The 18,229-nt window shown below is 46.6% G+C and overlaps 1 protein-coding gene across 12 annotated transcripts in view; it reads right to left on the bottom strand.

The window, feature by feature from the left end:
• Window positions 1–17,815, bottom strand: part of Smarca4 (SWI/SNF related BAF chromatin remodeling complex subunit ATPase 4) — a 94,007-nt gene extending 76,192 nt beyond the window's left edge. For 10 of the 12 annotated variants that reach the window (XM_042280512.2, XM_076575862.1, XM_076575858.1 and 7 more), the window contains exons 1-2: window positions 17,586–17,815; window positions 1,338–1,587 (exon numbers count right to left, since the gene is read on the bottom strand). In XM_042280512.2, coding sequence (XP_042136446.1) covers window positions 1,338–1,559 — 222 coding nt within the window. In that variant the 5' untranslated portion in view covers window positions 1,560–1,587; window positions 17,586–17,815. Of the gene's footprint in view, window positions 1–1,337; window positions 1,591–17,585 lie in introns of all 12 variants that reach the window. The other 2 variants (XM_076575859.1, XM_076575865.1) reach the window with 1 other exon arrangement.
• Between the last annotated feature and the right edge of the window lie 414 nt (window positions 17,816–18,229).

Raw genomic sequence — 18,229 nt, 5'->3', positions numbered from 1 at the left:
GACAACAGTAAGATACCAGATACCTCACTGTCCTGCCACTGAGCCAGAGCACAATAAAACAGGATCCTTGCATGTGGAGGGGAGGCTGGCGCATGGCGCCTTTGGGAGTGGGCATGCCTTCCAGGGCAATGGCTACAGTGGCTGGTGAGAGAGACACTGCTTAAGGGCCTTCTGTGAATTAGGCCGAGTTAACAAGCATAACATGTGATGAAGCAGAGTGCCAAAGACACGGCTCAATACAGCCTTAACAAAGGGAGCTGGGACAGGGGCATGGGGAGCGGGGGCAGCTTCCTGTGGGGCCACAGGTGTGTGCAGGCTCCCAAGACTGTTCATGCTGAGCAAGAGCCTTGTCCCCAGTACAGAAGCTCTGTAGCTGAGGTACTGTCATCCAGGATCCCAGTACCTAGCAGGTTCCTGGTTACATGGCAGATATCCACCAGGCACCTCAGGGGCAGTGGGATGTGTGAGCAATGGTGGGAGAAGGGATACAGGTGGAGGGCATGTGGCTGATACGCTCAAAGAGGCTATAAACCAGAAGGTGGGCTTGTGCATGTGACCCTCAGCTTCCTTCACAGGAGGACAAGGGCAGAGCAAATGCTGTACTGAGATGGCAGAACAGGACTAGGGAGCCAGAGAAGGGTTATCTTGGAAGCAGAGCACAGCTGGCACACAAGACAATCCAGACAGGGGTGAGACAGGCAAGTGAGGGCCTTCCTCACTTGAGGATGGGGGACACAGCCCAGACCAGGGAGCTTGCAGAGGAGTATAAGCAAACACAAGGACAACCCTGCAGGGAGGCAGAGCAGCTGACAATACCACTCTGGTGAAGCCTACTGCAGCCTCCAACTACAGCTTCTCACACCCCAGCCTCCACAGGCCCAGACCAACGACAACGACATCACTCTCAGCCAGCTCTAGAGGAGGACCAAGACCGCAGGACAATAGAGCTAACTGGTAGCCTTGCTGGCAAAAGCAACGCTGACGAATTTACAAAGTGGGAAGATGGCAGTCCAGAGTGTAAGTTCAGGAACAGATTGAGCAATCAGCACTGCTTCAAGTATGCAGGCCAGCAGTGCAGCCAGAGAAGCCTCCTTGGAGGAATTTGGGAATTCCTTGATTAACAAAAGAAAGCCTTGGCACACTGTTCCCAAGGAAATTCACTGTTCCCTGGGAAATGTAGGAGTGGGGTGGCTGCTCAGCCTGATTCCTTTGTTCACAGGAGCAGACCTAGACCTGTCCTCTCTAGTCTAGGGAGGCTCCTGCAGCCTGGTATGGAACACTGAGGACCCAAGCAAGTCTCAGGAACAGAGTACTAAATGAGAGCATAGCATGCCTACCTTGTGCATTTGGTGCATGTTGTCCTGAGGATAACCTCCAGGCCCCTGGGTGGGCATGGGGTGTCCAGCCGAAGGAGGTCCTGGGCTGGGCCCCATCATGCTGTGGGCAGAGCCTGGTGAGGGGCCAGGGCTAGGGCCCAACATTGCACCAGGTGAGGGGCCAGGACCTGGGGAAGGGCCAGGCCGAGGAGTCCCACCCAGGGGTGGGTCTGGAGTAGACATCTTCACAGGAGCAGCAGGCAGTGGTCAGCTGCTGGAAAGAAAACCTGGTTATCCTGGGATCTAGGACATAGGTTCAGTAGGTCAAGAACAGCAAAGAAGGGCCCACAGGCCAGTCAGAACCATCCAGCTCACAGTGCCCCACCTTGCAGGCCCTGTCCAAACCTCTGTTCCATTCCTTTTGAAGAAAACACTATACATAAGAGAAATCAGATCAGAAAGCAGGACATGATTGTGCAGGTTCATCTCCCCAGCAATAGGGAGGTAAAGGATCTCTGGTCTACATAACAAGTTTCAAGCCATCCAGGGCAAGTGGTTTTGGGTCTTGTCCCAGTTTTATCTAAATACCACATGGTAGATTAAAGTAACAGACTGGTGAATCTGACCTTCTGGGTGTGATCAATAACCACACTTAGAGACTACACTAATGTGGTCAGAGGGAAAATATCCTCCCCTTGCATCCAAGATCAAATAGGTCCCGGGAGACTGGGGCATCTCTCAAATGTCCTTTATCTGTGAGGAGTCATCTGTTCTCTTATTCAGGAAGGTCATAGAGACAGACAGACACACAGACAGAAAGAAAGATAAACACACACAAAATCAGTGAGCTCTAACCAGCATCTAGTCCCCTCCATACTTCCGAGCAAAGGCACGATCAAGGCCTATGGCTTGTCCTCACATAAAACAACTGGTAAAAGGAAGGCGGGAGGAGCCAAGGGTTCCTCTCAGGGACCGTGACTCTTGAGGACCAGTGCTGTGGAATAATCCTTCTGTACACTGTGAATATATATTACTCTCCTTGGTTAATAAAGAACTGACTGGCCAGTAGCCAGGTAGGAAGTATAGGCAGGACAACCAAACAAAGGATGCTGGGATTAAGAAGGGCAGGATCAGGAGTAGCCAGCAGACGCAGTAAGAAGAGAGATGAGCATGCCATACTAAGAAAAGGTACCAAGCCACATGGCAGAGCGTAGAGAAGAAATATGGGTTAACTTAAATGTAAGAGTTAGCTAGCCACAAGCCTGAACTATTGGTCAAGCATTTATAGTTAATATTAAGACTCTGTGTTGCCAGGTGGTGGCGCACGCCTTTAATCCCAGCACTCAGGAGGCAGAGCCAGGTGGATCTCTGTAAGTTCAAGGCCAGCTCTACAGAGCGAGATCCAGGACAGGCACCAAAACTACACAGAGAAATCCTGTCTCAAAACACAAACAAACAAAGACTCCGTGTTGGTTACTTGGGAACTAGCAGGCAGGAAAGAAATGTCCACCTACAGACCAGGTCCTTAACTGGCCTTGTCAGTACAAAAATGAAGTGAGTCTAGGCATGGTGACACATACTCTTTTGTTGATGTTGGGGTTTTGGTGGGTTTTTTTTTTTTTTGGGGGGGGGACAGCAATGACTACCATCAGCATCACACTTAGCCGCTTGGATTCCAGATTCAACCTCAAAGGCAGTGAGAGGCCCACAGTACAACTCTCCTGAGACTTTCAGGACCGACAAGAGACACATCAGATGTCCCTGACACCTCCTACTGTCACAGGTGATGCAGCAACTGTCATGCAGCCACCTGCTTCCTGAGCCAGTGAGGCATAACTAGCGGGCCAAACAACTAAAACTGACAAGGAGCCACCACTGTTAAAAATGGGCACCTGCTGCTTGTTTTTCTATTGCTGGATCTGAGGCTTCTGTGTTTCTGAAACAGTCTCACTAGGTAGCACTAGCTGGCCGGGAACTATGTAGATAGGCTGGCCTCCAGCTTATCTATCTCCGCCAATCTTTACTTCTGAGTGCTGGGATTAAAGGCAATCACCACCACACCCTGCTTCACCTTGTACTTTTGATCCTCCTGCCTCCACCTCCCAAGTGCTGGGGTCACAGGCATGGACTACCATGCTTGTTTATAGAGTGCTTGAGATGGACCCCAGGACTTCATATATGCCAAGCAAGCATGCTACAAACCAAGCTACATCCTCAGCAACTTTGCCATATATTGAATGGTGAACACATGCAACAAAAGCTGAGCACAGAGAGGCACACACCTATAACCCTAGTACTTGGGAGAGTGAGGCAGGACTCCAACACCAAGGCTAACATGAGCTTCATTTCAAGTACCAGGCTAACTAGAATACATAATAAGAACTAAATAGTCCCTACTCCTACCCAAAAATCCCACACCTGTCATCCTAGCACCTAGGAAGCAAAGGCAGGTGTTCAAGGTCAGTCTCAGGCACATAATGAGTTTATTTCATAAGCTCTAGAACTCAGTTTGGGGTGCAAAGGACAGGAAGGGTCAGGGATGGTCTGTGTCTGCTAACATCCACTTGCTTATTTCTACACATAGTGCCTTCCTGGTGGGAAGCCAATGAGGGTCCCCTCCTTTTTGTTTTGTTTTTTTTTTTTTTTTTGGTTTTTCGAGACAGGGTTTCTCTGTGTAGCTTTGCGCCTTTTCCTGGAACTCACTTGGTAGCCCAGGCTGGCCTCGAACTCACAGAGATCCGCCTGGCTCTGCCTCCCAAGTGCTGGGATTAAAGGCGTGCGCCACCACCGCCCGGCGGGTCCCCTCCTTTTTATGCAACCCCCAGACAAAGCCAGATACTTGGCCCTGCCACTCATCCCCTAACTCACATGCCTTCCTTCCACTCCACAAACACAACACTTCACAGGAGCAGCTTTGATGTCACACAGCAAACATCAAAACCACTAGTTACTAGTGGAGCACGCCTTTAATCCCAGCACTCGGGAGGCAGAGGCAGGAGGATCTCAGTGAGTTTAAGGCTAGCCTGGGCTAGAGTGAGTTCCAGGAAAGTCGCCAAAGCTACACAGAGAAACCTTGTCTCGAGGGGGAAAAAAAAAAACACTAGTTACTTTAATGAGCTTTAGCACTTCCTCTAAGAGATGACATCAGCAAGATCTCTTGGACTTGACTGACAGGACCGTGACATATCCCAGATAATACTGCCACTTTCACTCAGAGCTTTTTGGGTTTGTTTTTTTTTTTTGGTCTTTTTTTAAGATTCATTTATTTACTACGTATACAGTGTTCTGTTTGCATGTGTCCCTGCAGGCCAGAAGAGGGAGCCAGATCTCATTACAGATGGTTGTGAGCCACCATGTGGGTGCTGGGAATTGAACTCAGAACCTCTGGAAGAACAGCCAGTGTTCTTAACCTCTGAGCCATTTCTCCAGCCCTTGTTTCTGTTTTTTTGAGACAGGGCTTCTCTGTGTAGTTTTGGTGCCTGTCCTGGATCTCGCTCTGTAGACCAAGATGGCCTCGAACTAAAGAGATCCGCCTGCCTCTGCCTCCAGAGTGCTGGGATTAAAGGTGTGTGTGTGCTGCTGCTGCTGCTGCTGCTGCTGCTGCTACCACCCAGCACACTCAGAGCTTTTAAACATCCCTTCTGGTTTAAGTGTATAGTGCTACTGACTGAACCCAGGATCAAATATGCTAAGCAATCACTCCACCACTGAATCATATCACCAATCCAATTTGGTCTAAAGAGAGTTCGGCAGTGAAGAGCATATATCGGTTCACTCCCCAGCACCCATGCAGGAGAGCTCAGGCTACCTCTAACTCCAGGTCCAGGCAGAGGATCTGACTCATGTCCTCTTCTGGCCTCCACAGGCACCTGCAACCACAAGCACATGAGCACCAGAGTCCAAGGAAATCAAAGATAACAGATCCTCCTGGAGCTGGAGCTACAGGTGGTTATGGGACACCCAATGTGGGTGCTGGGAACCAAACTCTGATCATCTACTGTGGTGACATTCCTGCTGAGCTCCTGGCCTGGTCCAGAGAGCAGCCCCTAGCTCTAATCCTTCCTTTGTTGGAGCACACACCTTTTGTTCCTCTTACCTTTTGTTTCTCTTATCGCCCTATGTGAATCTTGTTTAAGAGTCAAGGATCAGAGTACTCCAAGGATCAAAGGCCTATGCAAAACTTGGTCCAGGAAACCTGGAAAACCGTGGTACCTGATAAATTAAGTAATTTGCACCTGGCATTTGGTCTCTGGGAGCTCCTTTTGGGTTGCTTTAAAGGTACAGAGATTAACTATCTAAACTGTAAAATGGAGTAAATAAATATGCCCTAGACAAAGGGTTAGTGCTTCAGTCCTTGGAGGCTGGACCCCCCTGCAGCCATGACAGGCTCATTTCATTCTTAAGATGCCTGTGTCTTCATTCCACAGATCTGAATGAACCCACACACTCGTGTAGCCACCACACAACTATACTCTACAAGAGCGGCACACACTCTCCTGCAGGGCCATCTCTCCAGCCCTTTCTTAAAAATTAATTCATGGAGGCTGCAGAGATGGCTCAGGGGTTGAGAGCACCGGCTGCTCTTCCACAGAACATGGGTTCAATTCTCAGCACCCACATGGTAGCTTGCAGCTGTTTGTGACTCCAGTTACAGGGGATCTGACACATTTATTTATTTATTTATTTATTTATTTATTTATTTATTTATTTATGCTTGTGTTTATGAGAAGGGTGACTGAACTCTGGGGACATTTTGTTAAGTAACAGGTAAAAATCAAAGAATAGTTTCACATTTTTTTCCATTTTTGTTAATTGTTTTATTTTAATATGTGGGTGTTTTGTCTGCATGGATGTCTGTGTAATTCCTATGTGCAGTGCCCAGAGGACAGAAGGAGGCATAGAACTCCTGGAACTGAAGTTACAGACTGTTGTGAACCACCATGTGTGTGCTGGGAATGGAGCCTGGGTCCTCTGGAAGAGCAGCCAGTAGTCTTAACCATCTCTCCATCTCTCCAGACTCTCTCCTCCCTATAGACTTTATGTGTGCATGAATGTGTGTGTAAGATAGATCCTAGGGCTTGATACATACTAGGCAAATGCTCCACCCCTAAGCCAGATCACAGTCCCAAATTCTTCGTTCAAAACAAAACAAACCCCACTAAACTCTCAAGTGTTTTTCAATGCTACAGCTTATGAAAGCTCAGAATCCTAGTCACTAGACCACAGAGGGTCTAGTACTACAACTTAAGACTTCTTGGACTTAAGACTACAACTTAAGACTTCTTAGACTTACTTGGAAAGAAAGAAATTGAAGATATCAGAAAATGGAAGCATCTCCCATGCTCATGGATAGGTAGGATTAACATAGTAAAAATGGCAATCTTACCAAAAGTGATATACAGATTCAATGCAATCCCCATCAAAATCCCAACACAATTCTTCACAGACTTGGAAAGAAAAATACTCCACTTTATATGGAAAAACAAAAGACCCAGGATAGCTAAAAGAATCCTATATGATAAAGCAACCCTTGGAGGCATCACCATCCCTGACCTCAAACTCTACTATAGAGCTATAGTAATAAAAACAGCTTGGTACTGGTATAAAAACCGACATACGGACCAATGGAATCGAATTGAAGACCCTGACATTAATCCATGCACATATGAACACCTGGTTTTTGACAAAGGAGACAAAACTATACAATGGAACAAAGAAAGTATCTTCAACAAATGGTGCTGGCATAACTGGATGTCAATATGTAAAAGATTACAAAAAACACCATGCACAAAACTCAAGTCCAAGTGGATCAAAGACCTAAACATAAATCCAGTTACACTAAACTTAATAGAAAAGAAAATAGGAAGCACTCTTGAACGCATTGGCACCGGAGACCATTTCCTAAATAAAACACCAACAGCACAGACCCTGAGCACAACAATTAATAAATGGGACCTCTCGAAACTGAGAAGCTTTTGCAGGGCAAAAGACACAGTCTATAAGACAAAAAGACAGCCAACAGAATGGGAAAAGATCTTCACCAACCCCACATCTGACAGAGGATTGATCTCCACAATATATAAAGAACTCAAGAAACTAGACATCAAAATACTGAACAGTCCAATTAAAAAATGGGCTAAAGAGCTAAACAGAATTCACAAAACAAGAACTACAAATGGCTGAAAGACATTTAAAGAAATGCTCAACATCCTTAATCATCAGAGAAATGCAAATCAAAACTACTCTGAGATACCACCTTACACCTGTTAGAATGGCTAAGATCAAAAACACCAATGACAACCAATGTTGGAGAGGATGTGGAGCAAAGGGAACACTCCTCCACTGTTGGTGGGAATGTAAACTTGTACAACCACTGTGGAAATCAGTATGGCGGTTTCTCAGAAAATTAGGAATCGAACTACCTCAAGACCCAGCCATCCCACTCTTGGGCATATACCCAAGGAATGCTGATTCATACCATAAAGATACATGCTCAGCTATGTTTATAGCAGCACTATTTGTAATAGCCAGAACCTGGAAACAACCTAGATGCCCATCAACGGAAGAATGGATGAAAAAAATGTGGTACATATACACAATGGAGTACTACTCAGCAGAGAAAAACAATGAAAGCATGAAATTTGCAGGCAAATGGATGGAACTAGAAAAAATCATCCTGAGTGAGGTAACCCAAACCCAGAAAGACAGTTATGGTATATACTCACTCATAGGTGGATTCTAGATATAAAATAAAGAACAATCAGACCACAACCCATAGAACCATAGAGGAGATATATATATATATATATATAGCATGGAGGTCCCTAGGACAACTGTGGCTAATAAATTTCAGTTTTACTCAAAAAAAAAAAAAAAAAAAAAAAAAAAGAACCAACAACAATTCAGCGTGGAGGTGAAAGGGCAAAGGACATGAAGACTCAGTTAATGGAAAGAAAAATCCAGTTGACCCATAGAGCTCTGGCAAGAGGCTCAGTAACTCCCCCTGCCTTGTATACATTTTTTAGCATTTATTTATTTGTTGTATGTGGTGTGTGTATAATAGCATGTGGACAAATATTACATAGTGTAAGTGTGGAGGTCAGAGGGACAGGAAGTAGCAGCTCTTCTTCCACTTTTACATGGGTCCCAAGAACTGAACTCAGATCTCTAAAGCATGCAGAGCAAGCACCTTTACCTACTCAGCCACCTTGCCCTGTTTCTCCTACAGCTTTGCTGTTCTCCTTTAGTTTGGTTTTGGTTTTAGGGTTTTGTTTGTTTGAGACATGGTCTCATATAGCCCAGGCTGGCCTGGAACTCCTGGAACTCACTATATAGCCAAAGGCTAGCCTTGAATTCTTAATTTTCTTGCCTCCTCCTGCCAAGGACTGGGATTGCAGGCATATGCCAGCATGCCTGGCAAGAAAATCAATAACTCTTAATAAAGTAATTGAAATTAAAAAAAAAAAAAAAGAAAGAAAAGAAAAATCAGAATAAATAAATAGGAATAAGCAAGATGGCTCCGAGGTTAAGGGCATGTGCTGGCTGGTCTCATGTCAACTAGACACATAATAAGAGTTATCTGGGGCTGGAGAGATGGCTCAGAGGTTAAAAGAACTGACTGTTCTTCCAGAGGACCCAGGTTCAAATCCCAGCACCCACATAGCAGATCAAAAGTATCTGTAACTCCCATTCTAGGGGATAACACTCATGGCAAAACACCAACAAAAAAAACTAATTTAAACAAAAATAAGAGTTATCTGAAAGGAAGGAACCTGAATTGAGAAAATGCCTTCATAAGACCTGGCTGTAAGGCATTTTCTTAGTGATTGATTGGGGGGGCAGCCCATAGTGGGTGGTGCCATCCCTAGGATGGTGGTCCTGGGTTCTATAAGCAGGCTGAACAAGCCATGACAAGCAAGCCAGTAAGTAGCACCCCTCCAAGGCCTCTGCATCAGCTCATGCTTCTAGGTTTGTGTCCTGTTTGAGATCCTGTCCTGACTTCTTTGATGATGAACAGAGATATGGAAGTTTAAGCCAAATAAACCCTTACCTCCCCAACTTGCTTTTAGTCACGATGTTTCATTGCAGCAATAGAAACACTAAGTCAGGACACTTGCCACTTAACCCAATGACCTAAATTTGAACCTCAGAACTCACTTGATTAAAGAGAGAACCTGTTCCTAAAAGTTGACCTCTAACTTCCTAACCTGACTATTGCATAAACACATACAAAATAAATAGATGTGAAAAAAGAAAGAAATTAAAGTTTTTTTTTTAAAGATTTACTTATTATTATGTATAGTGTTCTGCCTGCATGTATGCCTACATGCCAGAAGGGGGTGCCAGATCTGATCACAGATGGTTGTGAGACATCATGTGGTTGTCAGGAATTGAACTCAGGACCTCTGGAAGAGCAGCCAGTCCTCTTAACCATTGAGCCATCTCTCCAGCCTGAAATTAAAGATTTTTAAATAGTAAACAGCTGGGAATATCTGGCAGCAGTTCAAGCTCACCTTCAGACACACTGAGTTTGCGGTCAGCGTGGGCTACAAAAGACTGTCCTAAAGTCAGCAAGTAAAGCTACATCACCAAACACATTCTCTCCTTCACAAAGCTGAATGGCAGAATTACAAGTATTAATTTTTTTATCATAAAGGCAAAATAGGAGTTTTGCCAACTAGCTGGATAACAGAACAAGAGACAAAAAAAAAAAATACATGATCTAGGCAGAGCAGCCCACTAGCCTACAGAGTGAGAGAGCATCTTTGCCAGCTCCACTTCAGGCATGGGATGATATCTAGAAACAGAAATAACTGTACAAATTAGGAGTCAAGGAGATGACTTGGGCTAGGAGTACTTGCTATGCAAGAATGAAACACATTCAAATCCCTAGTAGTTGCTGGAGAGCTGGCTCAGCAGTTAAGTACACGAACAGCTCTCCAGAGGTTAATTCCCAGCACCCACATGGCAACTCACAACTGTCTGTAACTGCAGTACCATGGGATCTGATGCCAAATCTGCCAGGTGGTGGTGGCGGCTCACCCCTTTTATCCCATCACTAGGAGGGCAGAGGCAAGTGGATCTCTGTGAGTTCAGGTCAGCCTGGTCTACAAAGTGAGTTCCAAGGCAGCCAGGACTGCAGCGACAAACCTTGTCTCCAAAAAAACAAATTACACAAACAAACAAGTCTTGAGAGCTGGGTGTTATGTTGCACTCAGGAGGCAGAGGCAGGTGAAACTCTGTGAGCTTAAGGCCAGTCTGATCTAAGTAAGTCCAAACAAAACCATCTTGCACCAAATCAACATGCCAGACATTTTTGCCTATTCTCTATGCTGGCATCCCTTTCTGAAAAAAAAAAAAAAAAAAAAAAACTATATTACGAAATGTTTCACTTCCAGTAATTTCTTGAGTTTGACAGAGTGATGGTCTTGTTTCCCACAATGGAAAGGCAGAGTGATGCCCTCCTCTCCTTTTGCATGTGCACACACAAAATAAACTTACAAAAATTAACGACACTTCCAGGACAGGCTCCAAAACTACAGAGAAACCCTGTCGTGAAAGAAACCAAAAAAAAAAAAAAAAAGACACCCCAGAAAACATTGACAACCAAAAAATGTCTATAAAAACACAGTTCTTGATAGAACTACAAATAGTAAGTATTTTAAGTGTTCAGCTGTGGGCTGGAGAAATGGTTCAAAAGTTAAGAGCACTTCCTGCTCTTGCAGGGGGCTCCGAGTTCAAGCCCAGCACCCATATCAAGCGGCTCACAACCTCCAGACACTAGATCCCGGGACTTCTAGGGCTAGGGAAGCCTCTGCCACTGCACTATGTCCCCAGCCTGTACCCTACTGTTTAGCACAACTCTAAGTTGTTGTTGTTGGTTTGGTTTTTCGAGACAGGGTTTCTCTGTGTAGCTTTGTGCCTGTCCTGAACTCACTCGGTAGCCCAGGCTGGCCTCGAACTCACAGAGATCCTCCTGGCTCTGCCTCCCGAGAGTACAACTCTAGGTTTTACAGTTGTAATTTTGTTGGTGTTTAGTCTCTGTAACAATTCTACAGTCAGGCATCACTACTGCCCGCTTTGGAAGTAAGAAGCTGGGGGTTCAATGAGAAGCAGAGCCCCTGCCTACTCCCCACTCCTCCCTGGAGGGCCTGCTGTGGACACTCCATGCAGACCTATTTACTAGGATTCTTTTTTCCCCTCCCTTATTTGTTTTTGTTGCCGTTGTTTTATTTGTTTTCAAGACAGGGTTTCTCTGTGTAGCTCTGGCAGTCCTGGAACTCAGTCTGTAGACCAGGTTGGCCTCAAGCTCTTAGAGATCTACCTGCCTCTGCCTCTTGAGGGCTGGGATTAAAGGCACCACCATGCCTGGCCCCTTATTTGTTCTTTAAGACAGGGTTTTGCTTGTAGCTCCTGCTGACTGGCACTCGTTATGTAGCCAAGGATAACCCATGCTCTCTGCAATCCTCTTGCCTCTAAATCTCAGATTACAAGCATAAACTACCACAGCCAGCTTGGTGAATGGCAAATGAGTGACTGTTACTTCTTGTACTACTCCAACCAATGGGCACCATTCATGATAGTCTGTCCAGTTTTTCTGTTTTTGTTTTGTGCTTTTGTTTGTTTTTTAAGAGAGTCTCTATGTAGTCCTGAAACTCAATATGTAGACCAGGCTAGACTCAAAGATATCCCCTGCCGCCTCCTCCCTAGTGCTGGGATTAAAGGTGTGCAACACCACACCCAATCTTATTATAGGTTGTTAAGGGGACAACAGTCTATGCGTGGTAGGCCCAGTGACTGGAACCAAATCAGCTGACACACCAGAGGACTTACTCTATTTCAGGTACTAGGTACTGACATCTCATTTCTGACTGTCATAACCAGAAGCCACCCCAAGCACTGTCATCAGAGCCCTGGGTGAAGACGGGCCCTTTGCACATTGGTGCCTTCACTGGAAGACGACCTCACCACACACCCACCCAGAATATTGACTCCCTCTACCGTCCCACATCCAACAAAAGTTACTGCATGAAGTAATCTAGGGTTGCCTCTCAATGTTTTGAGGGGCCACTAAGAGTGGTGAAAATAGGCAAATAATTTGCAGATGAACATGGGTGTATCAGCTGGGTGCTGCTCTCAAACAAAAAAAGCTTAGTGGCCACAGCAACACCTTCCACCATAGATCCAATGATGGCATAGAGCTACCCACCCTGCATTCAAAAACCTATAAAACATTTCCTGCAGCACTAGGCTACACACAAAATAATTTTGGGACATAATGATGAATATTTATTACTTTCCTAATGATACACGCATTAGTCACCCCACCCCCACCCCCACCCCCACCCCCGCCTCCCTTTTCTTCCTTTCTTTTTTGAGACTGGGTCTCACCATGTATCCTTGGCTGGCTTTGAACTCATAGATCAGCCTGTTTTCTGCCTATCAAGTGCTGGTCAAGTGCTAATATTAAAAGCATGCAAAGAAGCCGGGCGGTGGTGGCGCACGCCTTTAATCCCAGCACTCGGGAGGCAGAGCCAGGTGGATCTCTATGAGTTCGAGGCCAGCCTGGGCTACCAAGTGAGTCCCAGGAAAGGAGCAAAGCTACACAGAGAAACCCTGTCTCGAAAAACCAAAAAAAAAAAAAAAGCATGCAAAGAAAATATACAGGGTGTATCCAATAGGGCGAACATACAGGTTCAGGGATACTGGATGACTGTACAATCCAGCACAGTTGACTAAGGCTGCCCATACCCACATACGCATAAGCAACCACTCCTAGGAACGTGCAGAACTCACCTCACACCACCACATGAACACCAAACACCCTCACAGAGAGGTGCTAAAAAGACAGCTCACACCGGGCAGTGGTGGTGCACGCCTTTAATCCCAGCACTCAGGAGGCAGAGCCAGGCCGACCTCTGTGAATTTGAGGTCAGCCTGGTCTACAGAGCGAGATCCAGGACACGCACCAAAACTACACAGAGAAAACCCTGTCTCAAAAAAAAAAAAAAAAAAAAAAAAAAAAAGCTGGGCGGTGGTGGCGCACGCCTTTAATCCCAGCACTCGGGAGGCAGAGGCAGGCAGATCCCTGTGAGTTCAAGGCCAGCCTGGGCTACCAAATGAGTTTCAGGAAAGGTGCAAAGCCACACAGAGAAACCCTGTCTCGAAAAACCAAAAAAAAAAAAAAAAAAAAAAAAAGTTGGCTTGGTGGTTAAGAGCACTTGTTTTTGCAGAAGACCCAAGTTTCAACTCCCAGCACCCACATGGCAGCTCGCAACCACTTGTTGACTCCAGTTCTAGAAGATCGAAAAACCTCTCCTGACCTGGCAGGCACCAGGCATGCACGTGATACACAGACATACATTCAGGCAAAATACTCATATACATAAAAAATAACAAAGTTTTAAGAATGTTGCCGGGCGGTGGTGGGGTACACCTTTAATCCCAGCACTCAGGAGGCAGAGGCAGACGGATCTCTGTGAGTTCGACGCCAGCCTGGTCTACAGAATGAGTTCCAGGACAGGCTCCAAAGCTACACAGAGAAACCCTGTCTCTGAAAGGTTAAGAACACTGGCTGTTCTTCCAGAGATCCTAAATTCAATCCCCAGCAACCACATGGTGGCTCACAACCATCTGTAATGAGACCTGGTGCCCTCTTCTGGCCTGTAGACATATATGCAGGCAGAACATTGTCTACATAATAAATAAATGAATAAATAAATAAATAAGAAAAACACTTTGAAAAAAACCAAACAAATAAAAAAAAGCTGGCCATACTTTCAGGAGGGGAGGCTAAAATCGTCTTAGATTATGGATTAGCCTATAGAAAAATGTCTGCCGTAAATCAAACGGTGAAGGGAAAGATGAATAGGAATTTTACTTACAGAACAAGTAAAACATAGCACTCTGAACAGATAAAGATAGGTTTCTTCTGTATCCCAGAATCTAATCAATATTTATATGTATAATTCAGCTATCATTTGGCTTAAAAGGGCTTATTGGGAAATGTTATCATTTTTTAATATTTTCTACAGAGAAAATCTTTTACTGTTTAAAATAACCCTGGACTTTTAAATTATAACCTGTTTTCATGTTCAGGCTAGCGAGTATTATTTCTCCTGTAGTTGTGCATAAAATGTTTTTACATTCAAAAAAGGGACAAATACTACAGAATATACAAATTCATAGAGACAAAAAGATTAGATGTTATCTCAAGATGGAGAAGAAAGGAATATAGATAGAGCAATGACTTCCTAAGTACAGAATCTGTTTTGTGTGATGGAAAAGCTCCACAGATGGACAGTAGTATTAGGACATAATATCATGAATGTAATAAATCAATACAATTAATGTAATTAATATCATAAATATAGTTACTGAATGAATACTGCGAATATAATCAATAAATACCACAAATGTAATTAATATCATGAGTGTAATTAATGAATATCATGAGTGTAATTAAATAAATAAATGGATAGAAAATTAAAAAACAAAAAACAAAAAACAAATAATGTCCGCAACTACCGTTTAGTTAGCAGATTCCCATGTCATTTCCCTGAAGCCCATCACCAGGTAGGGTAGCACCGGGTCATGTTTCACAGGTTGGGCGCCAGCACTTATGGGGCTGCATATGAATTAGAGTTCTGAAGAACTGGCAGCCAGTATGACCTGGAATTCAATCCCCAGGACCCACATGGTAGGAGAAAACAGGCTCCTCAAAGTTGTCCCAACCTCTACACATATCACACAAAATTAAACAATCTGTTTTTTAGATTTTTTTATTGTATGTGTGTGAGTGTTTTGCCTGCATGTATCACCGCATTCGAGCTTGGTGCCCTAGGAGGTGGTGACCTTCCACATGGGTGCTGGGAATTGAACCTAGGTCCTAAGCAACAAGTACGTAACCACTGAATCAACTCTCCAGCCTACAAAACAATTCTTTAAGTTCAAGGAAAGAAGCAACACCCTTCACTCCCTACAAACAAACCACCAAATCAGGACCCCAGACTTGAGCGACTTCTCATCACTTTTGAAGCAGTGACTTCTGGGGCTAGGAAAGCACCGTCCTGGAAAGTTCAGAGTCCTCAGAAAACCCAACAGCAGTAACACATGATTATTGCTTTGGATCTTGTTACCAATCACCTCACCCCGAAGTTCCCCCTCCCAAGGACCCTGCTTTCCTCCACTACTCTCTGCTTCCAACTTGCAATGCTGCAGACTGACAGAGCAGCAGTCTGCTGGCACCATGGAGGGGACACACCCTCCCCAATTTTCAGGGAAGGTTCCTCTTCCATGCAGCCTCCCTGACTTATGCCTACCACTGCTCCCTTGTGCAACCACTCTGTCCCTCTACAGGGTAGGTTGTGAGGATTAAATGGCAGACCAAGGGGTTGGGGATATACCTCATGCACAAAACTCTGGGTTCCAAGCCCAACAAAACCCATTAACAATAAAAAAAACAAAAAAGGAGAAGAAAAGGCCATCCACATTCATAAAAATAATGCTTGCTGGCTAAGTGGTTCGGTGGGGGTATCACACTTGCCTAACATGTACAGGGTCATGTTTGGTCCCCAATACCACAAAAATCAAAGACACTTAGAGGACTGGGGTAGGAAAAACGGCTCAACAGTAAACGGACGATCTGAGTTCAATGCCAGGAATCCATAGAAGGGGAGACCCGACACCAACCAGCTGTCCTCTCACCTCCACACACTAATAAGGAATTGAAACGTTTAATTTAAAAAAAAAAAAATCACGAGCCGGGTGGCGGTGGTACAGGCCTTTAATTCCAGCAGTCAGGAGGCAGAGGCCAGTGGGTCTACAGAGCAAGTTTAAGGCCAGCCAGGACTGTTGAAACCCTGTCTCCAAAAACAAACAAACAAAACAAAAAACCACACGAGTGGGCCCACAGGGTGTGGTGATGCATGCCTTTCATTTCAGCATTCAGGAGGCAGAGGCAGGCAGATATGTGTGAGTTTGAGGCCAGCCAGATACACAGAGTTCCAGGACAGCCAGGGCTACACAGCGAAACCAAAACAAAACAAACACTTCATAAATGAATACGTTTGCAGCCTATTCCCCTGTAAGACATGTGACACACAGTAGGGATTCAACTATCTGGTGGACCAGTCAGTAACAGTGCAGGAAGTCTGGCTGGAGACCCCTATTCCACAGCTCTTGAGAAGTGGAGGCAGGAAGATGAGGAATTCAAGGCCAGCCTGGGCTGCATAAGAAGTTGGAGGTCAGCCTTGGTTATATGAGATCCTATCTCCAAAATCACAATAAAGATGATGCAGGAACTATTTGCCCAGTTTTCCCCAACCCTCTGTGAAAGCAGTTCCCTTGTACAAAGGAGGAAACCTAGGACTTCGGAGACATTAAGCGACTTTGCCTAAGGCCACAGAGCTAAGTGACAGCCAGCGCAGGGCATCAAACTCAAAGCCAGTCTGTCAATTCAAACTAAACTTGTTTCCAATTCCCTAGAAGCAGCCGGAGTCGCTGGAAGTGGGGAAGGCATCAGGCCGATGCCTTCGGACCCGCACGAAACATTCGCTTCGATGTTTTAAAATAAAAAGCCCTATCTGGAAAACTGGGAAGGGCCAAGGGACTCGAAAGAAAAACAATGCCGCTGTGATCAAACGCTCCCTGCCATCTTTCACTTTTTAGGCAAATGTTTCAAAGTCACTACCTGCAAGGAATGGAAGGAATTGTTTACATTTCCTTCAAAATCTGCAATAATGAAATTTATCAAAAAAAAAAAAAAGGTGATGTCTTGGGAGCGAAAAGGGTTCACGACTGCGTCCAAGCTACACTGAACATCATCACTATCTGCGGTAAAACGTTGCTCCGACGCCCGACCACAGCGCATTAGGATCGCACCCATTACAAAGAGGCCAGAAGAGCCCACGACACCCGGCCATTGTTGAAAGTTGGGGTCACAGAAACCAGAGTGGGGGGATCTGGATCTCTGGAACGCCAACGGGAGGGAGCTTTGTCCCAAGATCTCACGAGAACGCGCGCGCGGCCTCCACGAGGCCCAGGGCCCCCCGCCTCGACAGCCACGGAGGCCGGCGGCGGCCGCTGTCTCGCTGCACAGCGGCCTGAGCCGCGCGCTGGGCTTCTTGACCCTCGGGCGCCGCCGTACCCCGACCCCGCTCGGGTCGCCCGGCTGCCCCCTCCCCCTCCCGGCGCCTCGGCTCCATTCAAACCGTCCTGGCCCAGCCCCGGCCGGGCGCCTCGTCCCACCCGGGCGTCTCCGTTCCTTACCCAGAGGTACCGGCGCCGCAGCCTTCCTGGCGCCGCCCCCAGCCCTCCACGAGGGGTCGGGGACAGAGTGGGCGTCTCGCTTCTCCTCTCGAAACAAAGAAGCCGCCGCCGCCGCGGCCAAGCCCGGGGAAAAGCCTCGCGCGCGCGCCCGCTCAGCTTCGGCCGGCCGCCCCCCCAACACACGCGCAGCCCGCGCGCCCGCCACACGCGCGCCCGCCCCCGTTCCCAGCGCCCGCTTCCGCTGCCCGCCCGGCCTCGTGCGCGCGCCAGCCCACCCTTCCGCTCCCTGTGCGCACGCGCAGGAGCCCGCTGTGCGCACGCGCACGGGTCCTAAGGCCGCGAGACGGTGGGCGGGTCCGCCGGCCGCACGAGCTCCTGGTGCCCCGCCCCTGTGGGGCGCTGGGCCGCCCTGCACATGCGCACCGCTGCATCCAAGCCATGCACCGGGGCCCCACAATCCGGGGAGCATGCGCAGGGAGGGCGCCACTGCGGGGAGGCTTCGGGGCTGGGGGAGGGGACTTTGTGGTCCTGATGGGAGATAGTAATGATGAAAGCGAAGCCCGTAGGCTCGGAAAAGAGCTCCCAGGGTGGAAAATGAAGCCCGTAAACGGTCAGACTGCCTCGGGACGGGACAGAGCCTACGC

This window comes from Peromyscus maniculatus, chromosome 7 (assembly GCF_049852395.1).
Source record: "Peromyscus maniculatus bairdii isolate BWxNUB_F1_BW_parent chromosome 7, HU_Pman_BW_mat_3.1, whole genome shotgun sequence".
Taxonomy (NCBI): domain Eukaryota; kingdom Metazoa; phylum Chordata; class Mammalia; order Rodentia; family Cricetidae; genus Peromyscus; species Peromyscus maniculatus.
This window is presented reverse-complemented; position numbering and strand designations above follow the sequence as displayed.